The sequence below is a fragment of the Alosa alosa genome, chromosome 23, assembly GCF_017589495.1.
Source record: "Alosa alosa isolate M-15738 ecotype Scorff River chromosome 23, AALO_Geno_1.1, whole genome shotgun sequence".
Taxonomy (NCBI): Eukaryota; Metazoa; Chordata; class Actinopteri; order Clupeiformes; family Clupeidae; genus Alosa; species Alosa alosa.
The window spans coordinates 1004461-1021074 of NC_063211.1; the positions used below are offsets into that span (position 1 = coordinate 1004461).

A 16614-nucleotide genomic window follows, 5' to 3' on the forward strand; every position below is an offset into this window, starting at 1 on the left:
GTAAGGCGTCAACCCAAGGAATGCCTTCTTGATGTTTCTTGGCCAGTCGTTCCTTCAGCGTCCGGTTGGCTCTCTCCACCTGCCCAGAGGATTCTGGGTGGTAAGGGCAGTTCAGGGACCATTGCACATTCAGCATCACGGGCCACCTCAGCGCGCAGACTGCTCCAGTGAAGTGTGTTCCGTTGTCTGAGCAGATCTGTTCCGGCAATCCGTGCTCGTGGAATGATGTCTTTCACGAGGACTTTGGCAGTGTGTAGTGCAGTTCCGGATCGTGCAGGGAACGCCTCGATCCACCTAGAGAACTTGCACAGGACAATCAGAACGTCGCGATAGCCTTTGCACTTTGGAAGGGTGATGTAATCTATCTGAAGAACTCTGAAAGGCCCTGGTGGAGCAGGTGTTTTCAATGTTGGCAGCTTGACCTTTCTGTCGTGGTTGTTTTGCCGACAGGTGGCACACCAGCGATGTCCCTGGCGTTGCTGTGAACTTTGGGGCCCACCAGACCTGTATGAATCTGTTCCTCATTTTTCCACTCCCACGTGTCCAAGCGAATGAATTTAAGCGTCGCCAGGTATGGCAGAAGACTTTCTGGAGCCACTGTTCTTGTTCCAAACCTCCACAGGTTGTCGTCATGGAGCTTCAGCGCATTTTCAATCAAGTCCACTTCTCTTCGGCTTGCGCTGTTCTGCATGTCTTTGATGTTGGCCAAACTTTCCGTTTTTCCTCTTCAGATGTTTCCTTGATCTTCTTGGTCACTCTCATCATGCATTTCGTTGTCATTTTCAAAAAAAATTCCTGTTACCGTTAGATCCGTCCGTGTTTCCATTTCCGTGTCCATTCTCGTTAGTCGTTTTCGTTATCCCCTCCCTCTCTTTTTTTTGCGGCTGTTCTTGGCGCCGCATCCATCAATGCATTGCCTCTTGCCTCAAGGGTGTCTTGCCTTGTGTGTGCTTTCACTTTACGACTGCCAGGTCTTTTGGTAGTTGCCTTCAAGCAAGGCAGTAACGTAACGATGTAGGATCTTCAATGCGTCAAAGGGTGCAGGTCTCTCATCTCCTTGAGTTCTTTTTCTTCGTCCAGGTATGCCGTCCGGCATCCCGAGGGTGTTGTATGGCGGCAGACCACTTCTGGATTTAAATTAAGCCCTTTGCTGGTTGGTAGAACACAGACACACCATCAGCGTTGGCTACTGTGCGTTACTGGGCATATGAGGGCCTCATCAGCTGATTCATCCCAGACATCCCATCCCTCTGCTGGTGGCCTGCGCCTCTTGGTCTTGGGCTTAATTACGGGAGCAGCCGCTCCCTGGCTTGCATCAGATGTGGATGGGGCGTCAGTCACGGGGACAGCAGGTTGGCTTGTTCGGGCGACAGGTATTGGGGATTGGTTGCAGGTGGCGCTGGTAACAGCATGGATGGTGTTGGAGTGGGAGCTGTAGCAGTGGCCAGTGGCTGAAATTGGCCCTGCTGGGGTTGAGCAGGTTGTTGGTAGTGGGTCACATATGAAGTGTAGAGGCCAGGCCCTGTTGCTAGGCCCATGCTGGCTTGAGCATCAGCTGTAGATTGTTGGAAGCAGGGGCCTCTCCCTGTCGGCTGTTGGTACCCGCCAGGTGGGGTGCTGTTCATTGGCTCAAACAGACCTCCAATAGCCGGATAGTGTGCGATGAAACTGCCTCCCAGCTCAATAGTGTCAGAGATGTCCACTGCACTTCCAGAAGCCTCCACCATGGCAGGTGGCGCTGCTGGGTCCAAGCCGTGCAGTGTCGGATAGAGGCGGGTGCTGTGCTGCCCTCCACGCCCCCCTCCCCCATGATGGGGCGGTGGTAGTGGGAGGAGTTGGTTCCTCCCCTCAGAGTGGCGCGCTGGGACTGCTCCTCTTCGCCTCATTCCAGTGTGTTCTAGCAACATGTCTGCTTCTGCCAACTGTTCCTCTAAGTCACGTTTCTCCATCTCACTTCTCCAAGTCTTGTCTCGAATTTCTGTCTCCAATTCTTGTATCTTCCTTCTCAATGACTCTTCCACAATTGCGGTCGTCTGCAACCTCTTGCCAGCTTTCCCTGCCTGAGATTTCAATTCTTCTGCCAGACATGTAGTACGGTGTTTTTCGGCATCCACCTCCTGCGAGCAGGATGCCCGCATAGCCCCCATAAAGGATCGCCTTAGCTGGCTCATTAACAAAAAGGCATAGGGCTCACGATGTCTGTTGTGCTTTTTCCAACTCAAATACACCTCACGAACCTTCTTAGGTGGCCAGCGCCCCTGGACAATAGATGCAGGATCAATTTCAAAATCTTTTCTCAATTTTTCCTCAAATTTGCCCAATTGAAATTTCTTCGCCATCCAATCTGACACATAATCTTGTATTTCAGCGAATGTCTCCTCCTGCTGAGGCTTCACTCCCTCCTCATCATGGTCAGCTGCTTGCTTATCTTCTTTTTGCTTATTGCGCCCGCGAACCATCTCTGATTTCTTACTCTCTTGCACAGTGTCTTGTTCCAAATTATTATTGGGGCCCGAAGCCATACGAATTAGACTATGTGTTCATACAAGGACGAGGTCCTTTATTTAAACTTTTTGCTTAAATTTGTCAGTAGTGTGTGATGTTTTAGTGCCAACTTTTGCGATTCTGCTTTGGCCAGAGGAAAAAACCTCTCTCTCTCTCTGTCCTTCTCCTTTTTTTCCACACACTCACACACACACGCTCGCTGCTCCCGCCAGGGAAAAGGAAACACTCTCTCTTATCTCTCCCGGCTCGAACCCTGGCAAATTATTTTACTCACAGCATGAAGCCACAACAATAACTTTCACCAGTGTCAGTTCCACTTAACTCAGACTATTTCCTTTCTCCCCAAAACCGGCTGGACAACGACAAAGAATTAACGTCTCACTCACACCTTTAACGATCTCTCGTTAAATTCACAGTTGACCAAGTCAACAAAACATAGGTTGGAAACCCTATTCCACTTTTCACCTACTACACAACCAAAACACCCCCCTCTGGTGATTTTGTCTCCTATCCGTATCACTGTAACGCTAAGTTTAGTCCTAGGCCATTAAACTAAACAAAGACCTTGAGAAACAACCACACAGTTCACTTCAGCAACAATAATGATTGTAGCGACAGTAACTCCTTCTATTTTCTCTTCGGCACCCGCACAGCATTTATCACAAAACCCACACAGCTTTTATCACAAAACTCACACAGCTTAGCATGTAATGGCAGTACAGAAAAAGAAAAGCTTTAATCCCCCAAGCTTGTCCGTAGTTAATCGATTACTTCTTTTAATTCGTTCACGAATCTATTCCAATTACCCAAAATATGTGTACACTTCAACCGTTTACTTTTTTCCGGAAAACTTCTTATATCAAATGACATCTAGCGCTAATCAATCATTGATATAGGTACGTTACTTGTCAAAACACTTAATGACACAAACTTCAATACTCTCATTAATGTGCAGCTTTAAATCAAAAAAGTTCTAATTTACTCCCTAAATTATGTTTATTTTTTAACTTTACTCTTGGTTCTTTTCACGCACAGAGGAGAAAAAAACTCTTTGCTTTCACCTGGTCAGAGTTTCTTCACTGCTGGCGGGTGCACACGCCAAGACAGCCCTCCCTCTTGGTAGGCTTCCAGCTGGGGTTGGTCACGTCAGCCCGGGGCCTCAAAGTAGACTCTTCTTACAGATGTGAAGTTTCAAAATCTGCCCTCGACGTCTGTTTGAACCCGAAGACTCAGTCTGACCTCGCCGAATGGATGTTCTCGTCTTCCCCCTCCTCTTGCATCCGGGTCACGGCACCAAATGTTGGATTCACGATCGTTTTGCGTTGTGTTTTAGTTCTGATGTCTGTACTGAAGATGGTCAATAAAGCTTGACGGCTGGATCAGGATCGGTGATTAAAAGAATTTATTGTAGATGGTACAACACTCACTAACCGAGCACAGGCTAAGTCTCAAACAGTAAAACTGCACAGAGTCCAACAGGTGTGGTAGTTAGTAGAAGCGGGCTGCTGCTGAGCGTCTTGGCATAAGATGCTCCCCGAGTCGCTTCCTCGATCCGTCTCGAAGTCCAAACCTGAGACAAAGCCTGTTATACTAAAATCATGTCAACGTAAATCATGCCAACGTGGAAGGTACCAGCCATAGCTCAAAAATAATAGGAAAAGTACTAGCCCTGAAAACAGAATAACAAGGTGATATCTCATTCTGCCCATGCTATGACTACGGCCAGGAACATGGCAGTCTGACCTGTTGATGGTAAATCCTATGTGCAGACACAGACAATGGCATGTACCTCTCCACGTCTCTACTACACACAAAAAGTAACACAAAAGTAACACAGATGAACACATCAGAATACATACAGAAATACCCCAGATTTCTACAATACACATTTTAACGGGCCAAGTTGAAGAGCTACTGTTCGTTATTGTTTGTGCAAATAATATGCTGATTCATGTTCCCTTGCATTTTGCAACTATGAGGTCCATGGTTAGTCTGGCTTTTGCCAGACCAAGCTCAATCTTTTAAGAAATCGAAAAGGAATCGCCGGCATATCAGGCTGAGTTCACCCAGCCTAGTCCATGGTAGGCGCCCGATAGAAATATTGTTTCATTTTGCGATTGAGATATCCATGCACATCGACTCCCCTCTCACACCGTAAACACGCACTTCGAACAAACAAAAAACGTCTCAGTCTCACGGTATAGCCATAGGCAAAACTGCATTGGACCGGTGTAACGTTGGTACTAAATCATCCATTGCAAAGAATGATTTTTGTAGCACGTGCAACAAATACGTGTAGGTACAGCCCTGCCCTGGATACATCTCTCAACGTGCGCTCTAAAACATTTGGTTTAAATGGAGATGTAGATCACGGGTGCGTTAATAAATCTACATTGCGGCGAGTTGACACAAATTATTCACTTTGACGAATTTCTGTAGTTTCAGTCCTAGTTACTTTACTTTGAGCCATGCTCTTCCTTAGGCTACTTGAATCACCTTTGAAAATAGAGGATTGAAGTAGCCTATATGGGTGTTTGGGAATGAACGTTAACTCAGATGCTTTTTGAGACTTTGAGCTAAATGTCCCTAAATGTAGCCACGTGTTGTGGCTAACTCACTTAGCTCCTGTTATTAGCCTAGGTTATGGTCATAAGCAAATGAGATGACAGTCGAAAGATGCAATTAGTGCTGTTATCAATTTTCTTGGTAGCATGGTTTTCTACAAATACATCAATAATCAAATTGGCCTCCATCACTCAACCAATGCTAACGGTAACATTATTTTACCTTCTCTAGGCTATTGATATAACTTAAGATTGACGTAGCCTACCTGCAGTAAAAACCAAGCATGTCTGATAAACATTCTCAGATTAATTTCGGCTTCAAGAAGAAATGGGAATTACATGTCATGCAGAAATCATCCTACCCTTATTAGACGTTCTCTGCGGTGAACTACAGTCTTGTCCTTGTAGGAAGCGTAGTGTCTTTCCAACCCACTTTAGATGAACTTCCTAGCCTGGCGAGCCAGACCCACATTAAAATGTAGGGTCTGGGCACTCACCGTTCGCAGTGCTCAGTCCGAGGGGCGGGATAATCAGTTGTCTTTCAAATTCCCTCTGCACGCAATAGGACGCAATAGGATATTTGTTTTCAAGTAGCAGGGAATTCAAGCCAAACCTTTGCAACTCTGCCATCAATCATTATGTTAAGCCCACCAAACGACTCTATACACGATTTCAATGGCCTGATTAAGTTTCGATTTCTGGAGCTCACAAGCCAATGGAGAGTTGCTAGACTAGCCCTGGCAGCAAATTTAATTTGCTGCCGCTAGGGGCGAGTCTAGATTTCTAGGCTATTAACTTCCAACACAATTACGTCTTACTGCAACGATGCGCCATCTGGTGGACAAACGACTATGTGACGCCAATACTGGAAATGCAGCCAAATTATTATGATGAATATTTGGTTTTCCTTTAATCCTGCTGAATTTGTAATTATGTATCGCCCGTTGTAATTGCCGATACTGATGTGCGTGCCTGTGTGTGTGTGTGTGCGTGTGTATATGTGTGCACCACCATCTACAGGCCAATGAGTGTACAGTCACTAAATGTACACATAACTTAATTTTTTTAGACCCCCATGGATGAAATTCTACGAAACTTGGCATACCCCCAGAGAATGTCAGGTTAATCATACACATAGAATTTGGTGCAGTTCTGAACATCTTAACTGAAGAGAGGGGCGATTAAAGTAGAATGATATTGCATTTTCATTTTTTACCGGAGGGGTGCAAATCACAAATGAGTGATTATGGGCTAGGTTGATGTGGGCCCTTGAGACCAACATACCATAAAAATGTCTTCATCCTCGGTGCCACGGTTCAGGTAGTTATTTAGGGGCCCAGCTGGGGAGGGCCCCCGGGACCAAACAAAATTTTTCCAGAAAGTCTAGTGGGGCTACATACCCACCAAATTTCATGTGCCCTGGTGGTTCGGTGTCCCGGGTATTGTTGACCAGAAATTCAAGAAGTAGAGGAAAAAAAAAACGTTGCCGATCCCTATATGATCGCTTCGCTAGCGGCGGTCATAATAAAATAGTACACAATATATATATTTATATTTCAATTTTCTTATTGCTTGATCAGAGAAGTCCGAAACTAGTGCCATTTCGTTCCATTGGCGAATCCTTACCAAGACTAATGTACTAACTAGACAATCTTTCCGGCTCTGAATCTTTTAGCGCAGTCTGCTGTTATGGAAATGTATTACGTCTTGCACACGCGCAGAATGTATGTTCAGCATCAGCGTCACTTCGGTGTGTTCCGAGGCACTTTTTTGACCGACTCTGGGAGACAGGAGCCGACTGATCAGTCCGACTGCCTGGCCGTCGGCTTGGTGTGTCCCGGCCCTTACATGCGTGAACACAAGTCCAACTTTGACCTGTTGGTGGCGTTAGAGTGGTAGAGGTGCCGACATGAAACTTGGTGATATGAATCATGGGACTGTCCCACATCAGTGTGCCAAATTTCACTACTTTTCACCAGACGGTTCTATGGGCTGCCACAGGCTCCCATGACAGAAGCATAATAATAAGAAAACGTACAAACACAATGTGTGTTATGTATCTTTTTGGACTGTTGTTATTTGTGTCTACCATGTTAGTATGTTTTCACCCACTTGGCATACTATAATCTCAATGAAGTGATCATGTGCTCAAGGTCTTGGAACTAAAGGTCAGGCTCATACAGTATGAGGATATGCAAAACATGAAATACACAGTTTGCACAACATTTCAAAGTAGGTTGAAGAATCATTATCAGACATGATACAGAAAATCAATTTAAAGGCAATGTTGTATGGGGTGATACTGGGGTGAAATATTCTAAAACTATTTTAAAACATATTCACCGGTTTACTTTACGGGTCACAGCACGGGCTTTACATGTCATGATTTAGGGTCATGGGGTCACAGCACGGGCTTTACATGTCATGATTTAGGGTCATGGGGTCAAGACCAAATTGTGTCCAGGGCGTACAAAGTAATAATAAGCAGAGGTGATTAATCACGTCAGATCTTCATTAATCATGTCAGATCTTCATTAATCAATTTACCAACTTAAGACCCAAACTGTTGAAAACGCTCACGAATAACATTTTATGAGTTTTCAAAGTGAGAGTGCCTGAGCACTAGCCTAGGAAACCACACACTCCTGTGTATCCTCTGTGTTCCATGGGACTGGAAGTCACAACCACTTGTTTGGTTGAAGATCATCTGATAAGCAAGTACACAGCACACTAGTTCATTGTTATGTCACTTATGTGTATACAATGGGATCATTCCATGCCAAATCACTTAAGAGTCGTCATGACCTCATGAGCTTTTCTCAATAGTTGTACATCATGCATACCGATATCCAGACAGGGATGGGCGAAAATACATCAGAATGTATTCTAAAATCAAATATAAAATACCTTCATTTTAAGTGTATTTAAATGACAATATTTTGGGATGACAAAATTGTCCCTACCAATATTTTAGCAAACTTATTTGCATTATTATTGATGTATATTTATTCAAACGTGTTCTCATAAAGTGTCCATCTGGACAACCAGTTTATGTCCCTATCAAAGTGGAGACCAAAGCTGAGCTTTTATGTCATCACATATCACCAACCAAAAATATTGGTTTTACCAAATATATTTGGCAGTATTTTTAAATTACAAAAATGCACACCTATAAAGTATTTTGATACAAAATATGCAGCCATTTTCTTCAACCCAATAAAATACAAATGACATAATACTATTTTGCATTTGAAATATGTATTTTAAATACATGTATCATAAAGACTGCCCATCCCTGACTCCAGATATGGAAACAGGCATAGTTTCAGAGCTCACTACCAAAATATAGCTACATTATGGACAATTACTAAAAGTCTGTTCACAAAATGGCATAGATTATGAATAGGCAGGTATAGTGTAGCAGAGTCCTAAAGATCAAAACATGTGGCGGTATCAGTATAGACCCCTCAGCTGAAAATATGCATAATGCTGAGCTGAGCAGCACGCTCTTTATGAATGCACAAAACCATGACATGACAACAGTGCATTTCAGATTAGCTACAGTATTTGGCTTTTATTTCGTCTGCCTTTCTTGCAACCACAGAAGAGAAGTTCAGCACAAAATGGGGAACTTAGGCAGATATGTCTACTGTGGGCTGGAAGAGCATCATCCGCTTTGATGCAACACTATCTTGTACACCACCTGCCAAGAGAAGATAGTGTTAAAAGTTAACATTGCATTTGACATTGACATTGAGCTCTTTGACTTGCCTGTTTTGACAGGTTGTTCTACATGAAGCTTTTGTTGGGGTGGATTTTTTCAGCGGATATTTCTCTTGGCAAACAATCTCTTTCTTGCTTTGTCAATGTCAATTGTTATGTTTTGTTTAACATGACATGACACCCAGGCGGGTCATTTTCCATTGCCTTGGAATGTAGTATCAGAGTCTACCTGTCAGTCCATCATGCAGACAAAAGCACATTACACTGGGTAGAGGCCAGAGCAAGCACAGCTATCCAGACGAAAGCACATTACACTGGGTAGAGGCCAGAGCAAGCACAGCTATCCAGACTCACCTTCACTTTCATCCTGCTGTCATGCTGCAAAGCTGAGGAAGAGTGAGAGAGAGAACGAGAGAGAGAGGGGGGGCAAAGAAAGAGAATGACTGATGGCACCCAGGGGCGCCTTAATACCACCTGAGGCCCCTGGGCTATATGTTTTTAAGGCCCCCGACCATTCTATTTACATAACGTGCGCTTTGGTTGATATAGCCTAACATGCAGTGTAGCCTATCATTATTGAGCCTATGTAAAACATTTACATAAACAGGAACAGAAGGCCCTTAATCACGTCAGCATATGACATCGCTTATCAAAAAGGTTAGCCTACTGCACGAAAACAACAGCGTTGAACTTTTACAACACTATAGGCTAAGTTAAAAGATGGGTTACACATATGGACGTTTCAAGCTTTTCAAAAGTGCATGTGTTTGTCGGTGGTCGGGGTTCCCCAGGAGGTTTTTGAAATTCTGTCTACTTAACACACCATTCTAACACAGATTGGGAGGGACAGAAATACTTTTAGCCTACAGAACAAGCAGCTGGCTCATGTGACGTGAACATCGGCTACCTTATGCATTATCACTACACTTCCCAACATGGAGACATATCTCACGTTAACAATCAGAAAACATAACATAAGAGATTATTTGTGCGAATATGGGTTAGCACAAACTTAGCTTTTGGTGAATGGAGATGCAGATCACGAATTCATTTCTTTGCGCAACAGCCCATGTTCTGCGTTCACTCCAGTGAGACAAGTGAAATAGGCCTACATGTTTTTAAAGCTACGATATTTACCTGCTATGCCTTCTGTTTTCATGGACAGTTACAGGAATCCACGTCATTCGTTGCTTCAATCCAACCCATGTTATCTCCAGAGTTTGTAAATTTGTCAGTCAGTTTCAGCCTCTCCTCTAGCTCCTCTACTTTGGAATTTATGAAGTTTTGTTACATTTTGTTACACTTTAGAAGAGAAGACACAGGGGGCCTCTGCATTGATGTCATTGAAGAGCAGTGCAATGTAGGCTAGCTCCATAGTAGGCTAGCTCCAGAGTAGGCTAATGACTGACGCTGCGAATACGGACACGGCCGTTTATTATTATTGATTATCATTATTATTATTAGGAGGCCCCTCATTGGTCGAGGCCCCTGGGCTTCAGCCCAGGTAAGCCCCTGCATTAAGGCGCCAGTGATGGCAACCCTGTGGAACAATCAGCCCAGTGCAACTCTTACCAGCAGGCAGGTCATCTCAGGTGTCTTACCAACAGGCAGGTCATCTCAGGTGTCTTACCAACAGGCAGGTCATCTCAGGTGTCTTGTTAGTAGTCTGATGAGGAGCCCTGTCTGGGGATGGAAACGATGCGCACACTGCTGTTTGAGTCTCAAGGGGCCCAGTGAGACTACAGTGAACTGCTGTTTAAGTCTCAGTGAACTGCTGTTTAAGCCTCAGTGGAACTGCTGTTTAAGCCTCAGTGAACTGCTGTTTAAGCCTCAGTGGAACTGCTGTTTAAGCCTCAGTGAACTGCTGTTTAAGCCTCAGTGGAACTGCTGTTTGAGCCTCAGTGGAACTGCTGTTTGTTGGTTGACTCCCTGCTTTAACCAGACATGGACCGACCCCCCAGAAAGGCATCTTGAGCCTGTGATCCCAGAACCAACGCTAGACATTGTGTTGTGCTTCTCCTATGGGACTGCTGGGGTCAACCACTATGGGTTTAACAACAATGTGATGTCATAGTACTTATTGCAAAGAGTAGGGGAATCCCCAATGTCCTGGCTAAATCCCTAATCTGACACATTCAATCTGGCCCCCTAGTCAGACCCCAGTGTAATGGGCTCACTCAATCTGGCCCCCTAGTCAGACCCAGAGCTAGAGTTAGCGAGGAGCAGAGCTAGTGAGCTACAGTTAGCGAGGAGCGGAGCGGATGGAATTTTGTTGGAGCGTAGAGCGCTTTTTAATTTAGAGGCTGGAGCGGCCGCCTGTTCCGCTCCAATTTCACTCCGATACCGCTTACACCACGAGTCTGAGGAATGTCCAAATCCACCCAGAATTCATGTCTTCCTAATAAAACCGAGACCGTTCAATTTCAAAGATTGTAAGTGCGTTGATGGAGATGGCGTTCGCTAAATATTTTAGAAAGGAAACTGATCATACAAGTGTACTATTTACAAAACAACTAGATACTAACAATGTAGAGCAAGAACAACCATGTGGTGACACTGTTTCAGTGAGTAAAGATTCATTTTGGAATCTAAGAGGACACATTTCGCGGAAACATGAGTGTGCTACGGAGAGCAAAGAAAAACGTGAGCAATTTGAATCTGCTTCATATCTAGTAGAAGGCTAAAGTAAAACTTGGATGCTGAGCCTGTATTCTTTAGGCAATTAATCCCACTGATCCCTTTCGTTTTAGCCTTATGTGTATTGATATGCCAAGATTTTACGTTGTGGCACTATCGGTGTTGTATTTTTTAAAATACATGTTCTATGAATGAAATATATTGCCGTTGCTCTTAGTTCTTTGGGATTTAAGTTTTCTGTTTAAGGTGACAATTCGGCTTGTAGATTATTTCTCCCTCTTTTGAATTGGAGCGAGCGTGGAACGATTTCACTGGAGTGGGAGGATTTTGAAGTGGAGCGGGGAGCGAAATTGAGTGGAGCAGCCTGACGCGAATTTGAGCGGAGGAGCGTGATAGTATATTTTTACTACCATATTTCTCTTAAGACTCAATCAGGACGATGCAAGATCAGGATCCAGGCTTTATTCTTTTCAATGAGGGGCCAGTGGCCTTCAAGGGAGAGAAGTACATGTTTGTTTCACCCCATCATGGATTTCACCAGATTCTCAGTATTCTCTGACTTCTCTAACTACACAGAAACTGTCTACCATATTTAAAGTTACACACAAAAGAAGGAGTGACCTACTAGTATGAATATGCAGGTAAAGGTGTGGTGTGTGGGGGATGTGGCCTTTTGGCCAGCTTCTATTGTCTTTTAATTAAAACTACCCCCTTTCCTGGGAAGTCCTTTAGAGGCCTGGACACATGCTGTTCTACAAACATTAACATCTCACACCTGGTGATAGGCAAAAGGCCTCTAGACAAGCTTTCATTGAATTCAAGGATAAACAAAGGATGCTTGCAAACAGACCAGAGACACACACAGTGTACACATGGGTACAAAAATCACAGATGACCATAAGAAGCACGCAGTATGTACATTTACAGAAATGAGGCTGATTCACAAGTGTGAACAGCCACCTGAGCGAGGAGCGGCCGAGTGAACAGCCACCTGAGCGAGGAGCGGCCGAGTGAACAGCCACCTGAGCGAGGAGCAGGATATAGGCACCGCTCAGCTCCGCTCACTAGCTCTGGTCAGACCCCAGTGTGATTGGCACATTCAATCTGGCCCCCTAGTCAGACCCCAGTGTGATTGGCACATTCAATCTGGCCCCCTAGTCAGACCCCAGTGTGATTGGCACATTCAATCTGGCCCCCTAGTCAGACCCCAGTGTGATTGGCTCATTCACGCATCTCCTCAAGATAAGGTGTGTGGTGTTCTGATGCGTAATAGCTGTAAAGGTTATCGATTGCTTAGTTGAACAAAGTTTGCGGACAGCCTCGTGGCTGACGGCATGTGTGTTGAGGCCACACATGGGCCTCGTGGCTGACGGCATGTGTGTTGAGGCCACACGGCGGCCTCGTGGCTGACGGCATGTGTGTTGAGGCCACACATGTCGTTCAAAATAAGATAAGAGGCTGGGTCTTGCATGAAGAGGTTTCAGCTGTATTGCAGTCCTTTCGTCCTTTCTGGTGTGGTGGTGTTAAACTTAGGGCTATCTCTCATGTTCAGCAGTTATAGTCTATGAATCCTGTTCTTAGTCATGATGAACTATATGACAAGCAGTGTCAGGACTCCACCATTAGCAGGGTTAGGTTCTTTGTTGACGGGGCGTCGCCCATCTCGGTGGGAAGGGTACATGAGTTCCGGAAGACGCAAAAGCGTTCTGGCCCCCTGTGTCTAAAAGCGTTAGTACATCTGGCCCCCTGTGTCTAAAAAGAATACCTTCCAGTATGCGGTACCTGAGGTGCTGAGGATCATGGTTCTAAAAGGGGTGATGATGAGGCAGGGCACCAGGGCCAGCAGCGTACTCTGTGGCTGGCCAGACAGAGATTTTACTGGGACACGCTTGAAAAGGACATCAGGGATTATGTTCACAGGTGCAAATGGTGTGTAGGCTCCGGAACCTGAGGCTAGGGCCCCTCTCGTTTCTACCTCAGCTCCTTTAGAATTAGTCTGCATTGATTTTTGGTCTGTGGAAGATTCGCACAACAAGTCCATTGTTTTAGTGGTCACCAACCACTTCACTAAGCGATGTGATTGGTGCAGCTCGGCTCTGGCCCGCCTATGTCAGATACAGCGATGTGATTGGTGCAGCTCGGCTCTGGCCCGCCTATGTCAGATACAGCGATGTGATTGGTGCAGCTCGGCTCCATGGGCATCGCTGAGCAAATTCAAATTGTGATCTCGCGAGAACTCTGGATTTTCAGGGTAGGGTCCCCACCTTTATTCTTAATGTACAGTGGGTCCCAGTTAAGTTTGGACGGGTTCCTTCATGAATCACGCACCCCATTTTCTCAGCAAAAATGGCACAAACTGCAGTTGACACAAACAACCACAAGGTGTCACTTGGGAGTTCTGCCACTACTATTTTTGATGCGACTTGACTTAACTGCTTCCATGATGCAGTGAGCCATTACCAAACATATATGATAATACAATAGCGTGAGTTTATATATCTTATACCCTATTTGTCACGGTTACTTATAGATTTGATAGTGTTGGGACTGGGGAGGGTCATGCGTTTTTTCTCAATCACTTTGGAGGGTCATAGAACAATTTCTTGCTGGCGATGGAGGGTCACGTCTTTTTTGACTAACGCTCCCCAAACTCCTCCGGTAGCCCCTTAAATAAATAACGAACAGTCCCTAATTGATTATAGCCTGTAGGCCTACATCAGCAATTGTTAAACATTTACCCGTACAGGACATTGACAGTAGCCCAGTCTAACAAGTAGATGTTGCAGAGACATAAAAAAAAGACATCAAAAGACGCAATTAATCAGAAATAAATAATGTAATCTGCATCGCTTTATTTAACAAACTGCAAGCAACAAGAGGGTTGAGTTCGCTGTGAGGCCAAACCCAAGAGCAGAGCCTATCTGTTAAGGCATTCGATAGGCTATATGGTAACGAGTGTTGCTGTGTGCGCCTGGAAAGACAATAGAAGATGCTTTCTGAATAGCACAGCGAAGACGGCTCTGGTCATCCAATACCCTCCCCCCACTTCCTGTAGCCTACCATTATGACTTGTTGCTGTTTTGGAACATTAAACTTTTTCACGTTAAGCCCCCCTCCTTCTTTCACAAGCAGTGGGGGAGCGCGGGGCACAAAGTAACACTTTTTGGTAGACAAAGGAGGGTTCTCCGCGCTTCTGTATTCTTTATTCTTTAGTAAAAGGTGCAGAACATTATTAAACTTTGACTAACGTTTCGATGTGTCGATGTTTTTGACTAACGAACATAGAAACGTTAGTCAAAGTTTAATAACGTTCTGCACCTTTTACTAAAGAATAAAGCAAATTAAGAAGACATCTGAGCTGCACCAGCGTCTCTCCTTCTCTCTAACACTTTTTGGCTAAATATTTCTAAAATCCTTTGAGTTTCACTAGTCACATGTTTTAACAAGGAACACTTGTTTTTGAACTAATAACAGACGTGTGTCGAAAATTGACTTTATTTTCCATACGGAGAAATAACATATGCAGAGTCTAACCAAGGTCAATCTTGCCAAAAAAGCCCTCAAACCTGAAAACACATGAGGCAAAAGTGCAAAACATCACAAAACTAACTAAACTAACAGCATATTTTTTGTATTGCAATCATTGTAGTCTACAGTTGTAACAGCGCCCCAGTCGTTTTACTCCCATTATCGCTCATTATAAAGAACGTTTAACGTGTCCCAAAAACAGCTATCGACTAATCACCAAACGTCTTATAAACAAGTATTGCCAGGAGCAACACCTTGCAAAAAATGATAACAATAGGCCTGGGACTTTATATGGCTCTGCTCCTGCCTAGATTCGAACTCAGAACTGCCTGAAAGTTGCAGACCTGTTCTGGAAATACGTGCATTAACCCACTCGACCGTCAGACAATGCTATCTGCTTCGAGTAGGCCTATTGGGTAGGACTGTAGCCTATACTGGTTGCTGTGGCACAGTCTTGAGTGACCGAATTCGTTTTCCTTTGTCATATGAATGCTGTCATTTTGTTAACATTACTGTTAAGGAGATGCTGTAGGCAAAGGCTATATTTAACCTCGTTAGTGTAGAAAAACAAATCAGAACTATTCACTAGGTTTCTGGGCAGCATATTTATGTTCTGTTAGCAAGCGAACTTCTCATGACTACCGACAGTAGCCTACTGCCAGCTGACGAAGCTCTCATTTTAAAACATTACTGAGAGACAGGCACTGTACAATCAAGACATCTTGCCACTGAATCCAAAACTATGTTTAACATTATGTACAAAGCTTATAGGCTACAGTGGACTAGCATGTTGCAGAGGCTGCTAAAAACACAGAGAAACGCACTGAAAACTCGGCCAATCACAGCCCTTGCTGTCGAATGCTCCGTCCGGTTCGACCGTGGAACGCTACAGCGGACTATGCTGCCCCCAAGCGGCTGCAGTTGTACTTACATTTCTTCTTACTTACCCAGCTGCGTGAATCACCTTGATGGTGAATGAAGTGTCAATTCTTAACTGGGACCCACTGTATGGTAGGGTCCCCCCCTTTCTTCTTAATGTATGGCCGCACTGTGGACTTAATGTTTGAAAGTGTGCTGCTGGACGGGGATACACAGGACACTGACCCCTATGTTTACACTGGACACTGACCCCTATGTTTACACTGGACATAGACCCCTATGTTTACACTGGACACAGACCCCTATGTTTACACTGGACACTGATACCTATGTTTCATCCTTGGGGAGGGACCTACGGGAGGCCATGGCCGTAGCTCAGTAATGCTGAGAAGCAGCAGCTTAGGCAGTCTGAGCTACAGTATATAACAGGAGAGCTGCAGTATATAATAGGAGAGCTGCAGTATATAATAGGAGAGCTGCAGGGCAGCCGGTCAGGGTGAACGGGGAGAGAAGAAACTGGCCGATAGGTGGGAGGGAACAATTCACACTGTTCTGTCTGTGAATACCACCACACACACCTTCAAAATTAGGAGTCCAGCAGGAAGTGTGAAACTAGAAACCTCATCATGCCAGTGAATATCTTGCCACTCCCTGACGCTAATGAGGATGGCGAGCACCTGTCATGTTCTGGGGGCAGTCTTAATGAGGCTAGAAGCTCAAAGTCCAGCGGGGAGAACGCCACTGTTGACAGGACAGTTGGGTGGGTTGCTGGTCTTCC

General features: G+C 44.8%; 1 protein-coding gene across 2 annotated transcripts; it reads right to left on the reverse strand.

Moving 5' to 3' along the window:
• Window positions 1-1203: 1203 nt before the first annotated feature.
• Window positions 1204-2721, reverse strand: LOC125288269. Of its 2 annotated transcripts, none has more exons than XM_048234479.1 (2): window positions 1971-2721; window positions 1204-1928 (listed from the first exon to the last, which is right to left on the reverse strand). In XM_048234479.1, the coding sequence occupies exons 1-2, from the start codon at window positions 2520-2522 to the stop codon at window positions 1338-1340; spliced, it is 1143 nt and encodes a 380-aa protein (XP_048090436.1). In that variant the 5' UTR covers window positions 2523-2721; the 3' UTR covers window positions 1204-1337. The 2 variants fall into 2 exon arrangements, with proteins under 2 accessions (XP_048090436.1, XP_048090437.1); XM_048234480.1 differs by having other exon boundaries at window positions 1204-2066; window positions 2172-2720.
• Window positions 2722-16614: the final 13893 nt, after the last annotated feature.

What these genes read in the sequence shown, in the direction of transcription:
- LOC125288269 (XM_048234479.1), bottom strand. Translation starts at nt 2,522, where the DNA reads ATGGCTTCGGGCCCCAATAATAATTTGGAACAAGACACTGTGCAAGAG. An exon ending in AATTGGAGACAGAAATTCGA is followed by an intron (nt 1,929 to 1,970) that starts GACAAGACTTGG and finishes CGTGACTTAGAG; the next exon opens with GAACAGTTGGCAGAAGCAGA.